The sequence below is a fragment of the Etheostoma spectabile genome, chromosome 3, assembly GCF_008692095.1.
Source record: "Etheostoma spectabile isolate EspeVRDwgs_2016 chromosome 3, UIUC_Espe_1.0, whole genome shotgun sequence".
Lineage (NCBI taxonomy): Eukaryota > Metazoa > Chordata > Actinopteri > Perciformes > Percidae > Etheostoma > Etheostoma spectabile.
Window position 1 is genome coordinate 5,333,431 of NC_045735.1, and position 11,397 is coordinate 5,344,827.

Consider the following 11,397-nt stretch of genomic DNA (forward strand, 5'->3'; position numbering starts at 1 on the left):
ACAGGGTGAAAAGAGGAGCTGCAGCAAAAATATGGTGTTTTTTGAAAGTTCTGTTATAACCTCTAAATACAATTATGAACATGAAATTGAGCAGAACATGAGAACTTAAAGGAAAATCTGAGGGGAGGTGACAAGTGAGGAGTGTACTTAGACTCAGATTGTAAATATACAGGATTGAAACTGACCATCACTTGCAACTCCACACGCTGTTGTTGAGCACTTGTGAAGTGTAAACAAGCTACAATTTTCTTCATAACCTGTATTTTTAGGCCATCATTCCAGTCAGTAATATTAAGATTGTGCATCAAGTACCTTGCTAAGATCTGGGCTGTTGTTTTGATAAAGTCCAACAGGGAAAAACTAGCATGCAGTGGTTTTAGTGGTCAATAGTGAAGGGGAGCAGTATTATAACACTCTATCAGGTTTGGCTTTGATCTCCAAAAACATGGGATTTCTGTATCACATTTCGAGGCAAACCATTGAATAATTGTAAAGATATTTCACACAAAAAAACTAAAACATCAATCTCATTGTGGCGCTGGAGGTAAAGTGAGTCGATGATTAAAGGCATTAGGCTTCATCCTTTAACAACCATGAATGTCTGTACAAAATGTCCTGGTAATCAATCCAATAGTTGGGGAGGTATTTCAGTCTGCACTAAAGTGGACCGACCATCCGACATTGCCATCGACAGAACCAGGCTGCTAGCACAGCTAATAAATGGAATGTAGATGGCTGGCAAAGGCGGCTAAATCTTTTAAAAATAATGATCTCATTTGTTTAGTTATTCGATAATGCCCCAAAATCAATCCATTAATGATTTATTTTTGTGCCAAAAACGCTACATGAAGCACCTTTTATAAAAGGCAACTGAGAAGAGAAAGTGGTCCTGAACAAAAGGTGACAAGAAATAAGAGGAAATCTGCAGATTAATTTTGAGGAGCAGGACTGGTAGTAAATGAGGGGAAAGAAGCAGGCACCGCGGTGGATAAATGGAGAGTGAATAAGAGGGAAAAAAATCGGGAAAACAGATGTTTAAATGATGGGGGTAGAGAGAAGGGCTATTGTAGGTTGTCAAACACCCCCCACCCCTTCCTACAAACACATGGTCTGTTTCAATAACAGGGAATTAGTATAGAATCTGCAAGGCAATTCATTGCACCAATTTATTCCCACCACTCAGGGACAAGTACACAGGCCTTTCACAATGGTCCTGAATACAGTCAACAATGAGAGACACACACACACACACACACACACACACACACACACACACACACACACACACACACACACACACACACACACACACACACACACACACACACACCCCTTGGGAGCTATATCTGAGTTCAACCTCAGAAAGCATTCCCACTGTCACTGCTTAACTTGAACCAAGGCCATGAATAAACTGGAACGAGACCATGTCATTACAACAAAAATAGTGGCGATGCGCACACGTCACTAAAACTCTGGTGGCCTCGGTATTGGTTCAATTGATGACATCCCGTCTCCTCTCATCCCACATGCATCTACTCACCAGGCAGTCAAACATATAAACAACAAGCAAATGTTCCGTTAGTCACATGGTGGGACTACAAATGGAAAAAGTAATGACATTCAGCCACTAGGCCGCCATCTTTATTCACCTTATCCTGTCCAACCTGTAGGGGAAATGAAGGAATATTGCACTGCAGCGGAGGGCAAACATAAAACAGAATAAGCAATAAGAAATGCTCCTCCACCTGTGGCTCTGCCAGCACATTTACCATACATATTCAAAAGCATGATGGGAAACTCAACATGGACCACAGTGTGACTCAACGCACACTGTAAAACTATGCTAATTAGAGTGTGTGTGTGCACGCAGGCCAGATTTATAGATGTATTTCATGGAGTTGGTAATCTCCTGTGTGGAGTGGTCTCATGACACCCTTTAAATGTATCTAATGTGTGCTGAAAACGAACAGACGGTGTGTAATGTGGGAGCAACGGTAAGTGAGAGCATCTCTCACACAGCTAAAGAGACTAACTTCAACGGACAGGAACAAAACGGAACAAATGCATCTTTGTTTCTGACTGTCTCCTACAAATTAAATAAACTGCTCATTTGTTTTGCTGCACACAAATCGTAGGCGGGATGTCGAGGTGGATTGTCCCACGTGTGGTTAGGTTGAAGCCACAAAAGATTTAGGGAAGTATTGTGTATTTTTTATTTTATTATAGAGATAAATAATATGTATACAGTATGCAGCCCATGGAAATTACCATTTCATGTTTGGGTCTAATCACCACAGACTACCGTGCTTTCCCACTGTAGAGTACTAATGTGCACCCTATATCAAAATAATAATATCACCAAAAGCCACTTCAAATTAGTCTCTCCTAAATGAGGTGTTATTTCTGTGCTCCCCTCAACAGTACAGTATATGAAACCCAAATCTAGAACACAGCCTGGTTTGAAGCAATTTCAAAAGATGTTCAAAACATCTACAATTCTTTTCTTTTTTTAGAACCTTTCAAAGGGCAGCCAAACAGTGCAGGTTTGCTTTTTAAGCTCCACGCTAATTCAATTCTCTTATTCAAACAAGTGCACACACCACCTGGTGTTTAAACAGCTTATCAAGTCTCCTGCTTAGACACAACACGGCGAGACAGTGCCCGTGAAGTTAAATCTGCCTGTTTATGTTAGGGCAATAAAATACTTGTATTAATAAAAAGGTTATGTAACCTGGCTAGGTTGAGGAATGTGTCACCTGACTACTACAGTGTGTAATTGCACTGTAGTAGTCATGTGAAACCTAAACAGATGCAAGAATCACACATGGTTCAGGCCTTATGTTTAAAGGGACAGCAGGCACGCAGACAAAAACAGGCAGGAGCAGTTCAGGGATTTTACCGGAGAGTTGCAGAAAGTTAAAGAGTCAAAAGGCGGGCATGGATCAAAAATGGGAAAAGGCTCGGGAAAAACAGAACTAGACAATGTGGCAACTCTGACAAACTGATGAGGAGTGAGTGGGAAAGGGCTGATTAAATACCTGCAAGGCTGAGGGTTGGACCCGGTGAGCAGGTGGGTGTGGATGTGGCTGGAGATGAGGGACTGGGGCTACATCTCATAACCCTTAAATTGCATCCTTGCCTCCCTTCCTCGCGTCTTAGTCCCTCCCACCGAGGAACTCACGGGAGGAGAGAAGCAACGAGCAAATGTGTTCTGGAGGGATGAGATGTCCTTTCCTCTGAAGTGTCACAAGAATTCCACAGCTGGAGGGCAGAGACACTCCTTCAGCTGCACGGCTTTTGGGAAGGCTGCTCTCGTGTATCCTCGCTCATGGCTGCTCGGTGACCCCTCCTCGATGCTCGCTCCTTGGGGCAGAAATAAGAGCTTTGAGACGGCCTTCACGAAGGAGGGACAGAACAATTTCCGGTTCAGCCGAGGACCGACGACCGAGGAGTCGAGGAGCTATGAAATAAGGGTTATGGGATGCACCTACGTTCTATCTATCTGGCCGAGGGCCAAGGAACCATGAGTGAGGATACACAAAGCAGCCTTCCAGGAGCCCTTCAGCTAAAAGAGTCGCTAACTCCACCCATACAGCTGAAAAATTCATGTGACGCTTCAGAGGAAAGGACGTCTCAACCCTCTAAGAGCACATTTCCTCAGTTCCTCTCTCCTCCCGTGATTTCCGATGTTTTGTTGTTTTAGACTGCATGACAACTTTTCTATCCATTTCTTTTATCAATAAAAACCCCCTAACCTTCCTACAAGAGGAGGGCAAGGTGGCCAATTTTGAAAGAGGACATTGCATTGCAAGGACATGAGCAGAACACGAGTATCTTAATGTCAGCAAGGGTCAAGTTCTCATTTGTATGTTACTGTATGTAGCTGGTAGGACTACTTCATTAGTTTCACCCAGTTGTCACTGCACTCAAAAGGTTAATGATGATTGTATCCAGTCCAAAGTATTTGCATGCAAAAGCCAGCAATGGTTGCAATCTATTTATAATGTATGTTAGGGGAGTACACACTGAAGTACGCTCATTCATAAGAGTTCATGTTCATAAAGTAAATGGAACTGCGGTTTGACTGACATCATTTGCACAATGCCACCACTTAGTGCTCTTCTTATGGTCTGTGATTGCTGTCATCAAGGAGGAGAAATACATGTACATAACGTACTTTAATGTACTGGCTGTGAAGTAACGCAATCATAGTGTCATGCTGCTAAAAACACACGTGCAATTACAGCAGTAGAGAAGCACTTGAGGTGTGGCGCTATCCCCGTAGGAAAACCATGGCACAGCAAGCACAGAGCAGTTTAACACAACAGCGTTGGCGTCTAGTGTGTGTGTGTGTGTGTGTGTGTGTGGGTAGGGTGTGTGTGTGTGTGTGTGTGTGTGTGTGTGTGTGTGTGTGTGTGTGTGTGTGTGTGTGTGTGTGTGTGTAAGTAGTCCTGCTGTGCCGACTGCCCTTTCACACAGTCCATCGGATCGTGACTACCTCCGCTGCCAGCAACAATGCTCCCCTATTCCGTGATTGTACATTTTATCCAGAACAGCAAGGCACAATAATGGCACTACTGTCTTGTTTTTGTGGGGCTTTTTTTTTTATCAGATAGAGCCGATATACAGGAAACAAGGAAGAGAGAGGGGACGACATGCAGAAAAGGGCTGCGGGTCGAATTTAAACCCCGGCTGCCATGGACTGAGCCAACATGGCGCTCACACTTTACCGGTTGAACTAGAGGTCGCCCGTTGACACCTTTGTTTAATCAACGCCTCATTCAGCAGTTTAAACTCTTTCGTTCTGTAATCTGAATTTGCACAGCGCACTTCCACATATTGGTATGCAAAGATGATCCGTAGGAAATGCCAGGGGTCTGTTTGGCCTCCGAAATCCTTAACTAGTAATCAGCGTTGGTGTGACCAAATCTACTTGACACCCTACCCTCCTCTCCCTCCAATCAATCTGATGACTCTGGCAGGCTGGGAGTCATGTAAAATTAAGTGGATCGGAGGATGCAGAGAGGTAGTTGAAATGGAAAGTGTGGTAGAAATTCTAAGTGATGAACTGTGTGTGTGTAACCCGTTGGCAGGCCTAGTGGTTAGGGCTGTGACACATGGTGGAAGTGACAAGGTAGTGACAAGTTTCCTTTGATCAGGGTGCAGACATGACCAAGCAGAGTTAGAGGGAGGCATCACCCTGATGGTCTCCATCTAGATTATCACACACACACACACACACACACACACAACACCACACACCACACACACACACACACACACACACACACACACCACACACACACAAACACACACACACACACCACACACACACCACACACACACACACACACACACACACACACACACACACACACACGGCGGTTTTTCCTCTGCAGGAGCCACCCTTCAACATCTTTCTGTTTTGTAGCCTACAGCTTTTTTTTGTTTTAACAAGCAAACACTTTAAATGGAAAAAGTAGTTCTGAGGCCTAAAGTGCATGGAGAGGAATTTGTGTCAAATATTTGGGACAAATACGTGTTTCATGATCCACAAATGAAAAACAAGATTCACTAAGTGTTTGATGATTTGTGAGTCTATGTTCATGTACATATACCAACACGTTTGAGTGATATTTGAGATTTGATCATGCATTGCCACATGTTCACAACTATTGTTAATATGTTATCAATATTTAATAGTTAAATTATTTTGATAATGAATATTTTATTAAAAAAAAGTCTGTACTTATAATGCAAGTACCATTTATTTTACTGTTCACATGATACAATCCCATCATAGTTCCCATCATTGTTAAATTGCTATTGGGGGGGGGGAAATGTATATGTATGTTATAAATGTACAGTACATTTGTGCTATAGGAAATAATTGATTAAAATTAATTTAGATTTGTGTCAAATCCTTAACGATCAAATCAAGCTACCATAACTCCACGATCCAAATTATTTAATTATACAAAGAACAGGACCCTGAGAAAGCTGGTGTGTGTTTTGAGGAAAAAAGCCATTCCACATTGAAACTGAATGCAAAGAAACGGGGGGCGTTCGAGTTTTCCACCAGAACTTAATCAAAACATGCATTTGTGAAACAGAGACTGTAAATAGTCTTAAACTCCACACACACACAATTGTAACCCAATCCACATATCAGGTGATCTGTGCACACAGATTTAACTGCACATAATTACACCACATACTACATAAATACACGTCCACGTACAGGAAGCTTTACAAAAGCAAAAGTTGTTAGATTAATAAACTTAAAGTTGGAAATATACATGTCAAATACTGACATTATAAAGGTGAGTGTATTCAAAAAACACACACACACACACACACACACACACACACCTCTCAGAGCCGGGGTCTTTCTCTCAGTGATAAATGTCAGCCTCCCTCCTCCTGAACAGATATCGATGGCTATTTGGGCTTATTCCTCCAATCTGTTGTTCACCTCAGAGCGGAATGGAATCCATTTCTGCCTGGTTGGCGGTGAGGGTGACTGTAGGACAAGGCAATTTGGCTGGCTGGCACCCTCTACTATCTCTCTGTCTTCGCCGCAGAGCTATCTTACCCCCCCATTTTTAAAGTTTACCTCACACAAACAATTGTGGCAGAGACAAAAACCCTCCGCTCTCTGCTCCCAGACGCACAAACCGGTCTTCAGCCGAAATGAAACAAAGCCCGGACTCCCTGAGCGGTTGTTAAGTTTGATCCGGCTTTCGCAAACAATCTTCTGAGGAAGTAAAAAAAGAAAAAGAAGAAAGGACATGTAATACAAACTTTTATTTGTTTTCAGTCAAATCAGTTTCCATCTTGAAAAGTACACATATATTATTAGCAGGAAATCAAACACTGAACATTTCATCTCTCCAACAAATTAGTCTTTTTTTTTTTTGCATCCCTGTGAAACCCAGGACAAAGATTGGAAGAAATGTAGTGTCAGTGGTTTGGTGAGGAGTGTGGGGTCCAAATAAGAATCCTCTTTGGAATTAAGAAGGATCTTATTGGTCCACAAATAAACACAATCTCATTTCAAACACAGGGATATCAAGTACTATCAAGTATCAGGGAAACCCAAGTAAATCCTTCAAATAGGGATCACAGATTGCCAGGATGCACCTACTGAAATAATCTACTAGATTTTAGAAACTTAAAAATGTTCACAACAAATCTGCATTGATCTTTAAGGTCTGTGTGTCAATCACTGCTCAGACACTCTCATTCGTTCTCCCATATGGGGGGGGGGAGGAGCTTAGGAGACCGTTTTGGGCTTTTATTTATTTTTTGTCCTAGATCTTTGCAATCCTACCTACAGCACCTTTAAAGTGCTCATATTATGCTTTTTGGCCTTTCCCTTTCCTTTATTGTGTTATATATTTTGTGCACATTATAGATTTACAAAGTGAAAAGGCCCAAAGTCCACCCCAAAGAGACTCACCATCTCCAACAGAAAACTCAAACTGCTCCAAACAGCTCTGTTGTAGTCTAACCTGTGTCACGTTTTAACACGCGTTCTAATGCTCACCTAGCTGCTAGCGTGGCACACCCTCATACTCTGCAACTGACAAGCTAGCAGCACTTACTGCACATGTGCAACTCTCAACAAAGATGGTACAGAAGTGAGATGCTTCATTCTGTAGCTAAAACAGAGAGCTCAACACACAGCAATGTGCAGTACAACAAATTTATGGTGTTTTCTAAAAATTAAACCACACACACCTATTCTGGTACCACCTCTAAATACAATTACGAATCTGAAAATGAGCATAATATGAGCACTCTAAGTGAGACTAGGTAATACCAGCTGATCTGGGTGGGTGGCTGACCTTTAATGCAATATATATACACACATCGCCCATTATCAGCAACCATTCATCCAATGTTCCAAAGACACATTGTTTACTAATCTGATATCATTTTAAAGAACTAACTGAGAAAACATTAGAGAACCCTTTTGCAATTATGCAAGAACATAAAAAAACAATGACAACAACTGATCTCAGCTGGTATTCTGTCTATAATGGAGTGCAATGGAAATATTGAAGTGTATATCCTATTTGTTGAATTTATAAGCAGTAATACGTACCTTTCTCCATTCAGTTCACTCAGGGGTTTTGTTCTTGTTATTATATTGGGATAAATATTTCTGTCCAGTAGATTTTACTGAGTCAGTTCAACAAAGGGGACGTAAATTCACTTTAGATGTCACAAATACTTTGGGAAATGCACTTCAGCATTGAGGCACGTGAAGCAATGTGGTCACTATTGATTAAAAACAATTCAAAAATCTGAGTACCTAAAATACATAAAAACAATCAATATAATATTGTGGATAATCACAGTAGTTATTGGCACTGTAAACATATTTTAAGGAGTTTTGTAGAGACGTGCAACATGCACTTTGGCAGAGGAAAGACAAAAGTGCATTTGGAAAAAGAGTAATGTCTTCCTGAGATCCCACATAAAATTACTTTTGGAATAAAACTCATATAGTAGCACCGTCGTTATTATTGTACTAACTGTTTCCTTTGTTCTAAGTCCCTAAAATGGAAAAGCAGATTTCCTGCAAATGACTGCTCCAAGGTGTAACGCAGTCCAACTTTCTGTCCGTGATGGAGTGAGTCCAAACCTTTGCTCCCTAACTAACTAGGCACTTTTTGATCTCAAGACATATGGAATGGTCATTTTAAGGACTTTGATCAGCAGCACACCAAGAAAACATTTCAAGAAAAGCAACAAGGGGAGTCAGAGGATACTTCAAATTCAGATTAGAATGTATCAGGAATTAGACCGCTCTCTCTATTGCAGAAAAGGAAATAAGTGATGACAGAGGAGGATTGGCAATCTAAATGTTCCCCTGGGGGCCTGACCATTTGATACTGCTTTTGACTGGCTTGTGTTTGGACGGTTGTAAATCTGTCTGGAAAGGGATTAGCTTTAGCTTTTGGGTACATTCAAATCAGTCTGATTGTTTTATGTGTAAATTGCAACAAAGTTGACATAATAGTTCAAATGCAGGGTGCCTTCAGAAGCTTTATGGGAATACCAAAACGACAAGCTGACAACAACAACAAAGAAACAAAAGATAGGTTAAATATGTAGCCAGTCAGGATTTTTGCGATTACCAGGTGGCCTAGTATAATATCCGGTATTCATTATCAATATTCTAAAATAGGCTCTAGAGCTATAGTGCCAAATATTGTGCGAGGCAGTGCAGGTGGCATCAATGAGTCAGCAGTGACATCACTGCATGGGTCAACATTTCAGGGGCTGTTTTTTCTTCCCCAGTCTGTTGTTGGGTGGAGAGGCCAGACCGAGGTCTACAGTAATGCTGCACTAGGAGTGGTCCACACACTTTCAGAGAGAACCTTCTGCTAATCTCAGCAGCCCTCAGCAATCGAAGGAACACTCCCATGTGTCAGGAAGGGGATTGTTCAAAGGTCAGTGGTGATGACGGGCGTGACACCGTGGATGAGCAGCGTGGGACCCAGGTCCTGAGTCAGCAGGTCCAGCTGGTGTAAATAGGTGGCGTAGCGGCGGGTGTCAGCTGGGGGCCGGGGTAAGTACAAGAAACGCACAGCAGGGGCGGGCCGGGCCGGGTCCAGGATCAGCTTATTGACAGCTGACAGGTAGTCATTAGATAGGCGCGTGGCGTTGCTCGGGAAGCTATTAACATAATCTTCGTCGTTCTCCTCTTCTTCATCTGGTCTCTGCTTCTCCTCTTCTTTAGCGCTGTCAGGGGATTGCGACAACTGTTTCTTGCCCCACTCGGCCTGGCGCTGCCAGTGTAGCGCCACCTGCTGGTCCCACGGCACAGAGTAGACCTGAGCTTTAATTCTCAGCTCTTTCAACAGCTGGCCCAGCTTCTCCTCTGAGCCTCGCACGCTCCGTCCTTCCTCCACGCACAGGAAGAGACGCAGCTTGGCTTTGCGCCAGGCTCTCACCATGTTGAGGATACACGCTAGCTGTAGCAGGAACAGAGAGCAGGTATCGACGTAGCTAGAGCTGTCCGGGCGCAGGAGATTGACCGGCCAGACGTCAACGTAAACAGCTCCCTTCCCTGGAGAGGTGGAGGGCGGCGAGAGGACCTGGGATCGGTCAAAGTTGTTGAAGTATCGGGCCAGCACCACATTCTTTAGCATCTTCATGGCGTCAGCGATGATTGCTACATACTCCTGGGGTCCTAGAACCTTTCCATCCCCAAATTCACCATAATCTTGTCTGTCACTGGACCCCCGCAGCGAGGCAAAGTGAAAGAGAGGGGGCTGTTTCTCTAGTTCATCCAAGGAGCCCAAGGGATCTCTGGGCTGACTGGTACAGAGTGACGGATCAATCAGCTTGTCCTTTGGAAGACAGTCATCATAGAAACCAAGTACGAGGGTGTTAGGACGCATCCCACCTGAAAAGAGATGAAGGAGCAGAAAGGAAAGATGACACTAGACCATTTGTTACAATCTAATACAAATCATTGATTTTGTGAGTTGTAAGGGATAGAGGTTCAGTCATTGTATCTGATGAAGTGAAAGTAAGAGACAGATGTGAAAAGGACCCTGGAGGGAGAACTGGAGGGAAGCCAAAGAGAGATAAGAGAAAGGGCTGAAGAAAAGAAGAAGTTGGACATGAGTGACAACTCTCTGCAATGCAGGAGGGTAGCAAATAACAAAGAACTAAAAAAATCACTGAGTCAAATGTCTTAAGTTTGGAGGAGGTGTTACCGAAGAGGAGAGCATGCACAAACATTAGTTCAGTGTTAAAATCAAGACTAAAACTATTGTGATGCAATGATTTAACAAAAATAGCTATACCAAAAGTACAATACCTGCTTGAAAAACAAGCTGACATACACAAACTAGAAAGGAAAACTGCTCTTTATAAAAGTGTGCTTATATTAGCTGAACATGTTTCAGTTGAACCATCTGAAATAGTTTCAGGGTTGTATGTCAGTGTTCAACATGTGGAGTCTTTTGAAATGCCTTTGCATGGCAGTAATCCTGGATCTAGAAGCGTGAACATATTTAAGGACATGGGGACATATTCTACCTGAAGTTTGAAGTAGGGAAACACAGGTGGTGCTGAAAGCTTAAACACTGGAAGAAACTGAAGTGGCAATTTAAACTGAATTTCATGAAAGAAGTTTGGATGACACTTAAACTTAACTTTGCTAGGAGTGTCTGCTGAAGTTTTAGGTTGTATCTGTGACGTAGGGTAAATGTTCCCGTTTGTGTTCATCTTTGTGTATTTGTATTTTTTTCCTTTTCTTCTGTAATCTCCATGAGTGATGGTCTGTCCTGTGTTGCTGCTGTCTTCTTAATGTGTCTTGTTTTTGTTTCTTTGTTTTGTCTTTTTTTAATGTGCTTTTGTAAAATGTATTTT

At 42.4% G+C, this 11,397-nt stretch overlaps 1 protein-coding gene across 1 annotated transcript in view; it reads right to left on the reverse strand.

The window, feature by feature from the left end:
* Positions 1–6,788: 6,788 nt before the first annotated feature.
* zgc:153039 overlaps positions 6,789–11,397 on the reverse strand; it is a 67,691-nt gene continuing 63,082 nt past the window's right edge. The window contains exon 13 of the mRNA XM_032509029.1: positions 6,789–10,423. Coding sequence (XP_032364920.1) covers positions 9,459–10,423 — 965 coding nt within the window. The 3' untranslated portion in view covers positions 6,789–9,458. The remainder of the gene's footprint in view (positions 10,424–11,397) is intronic.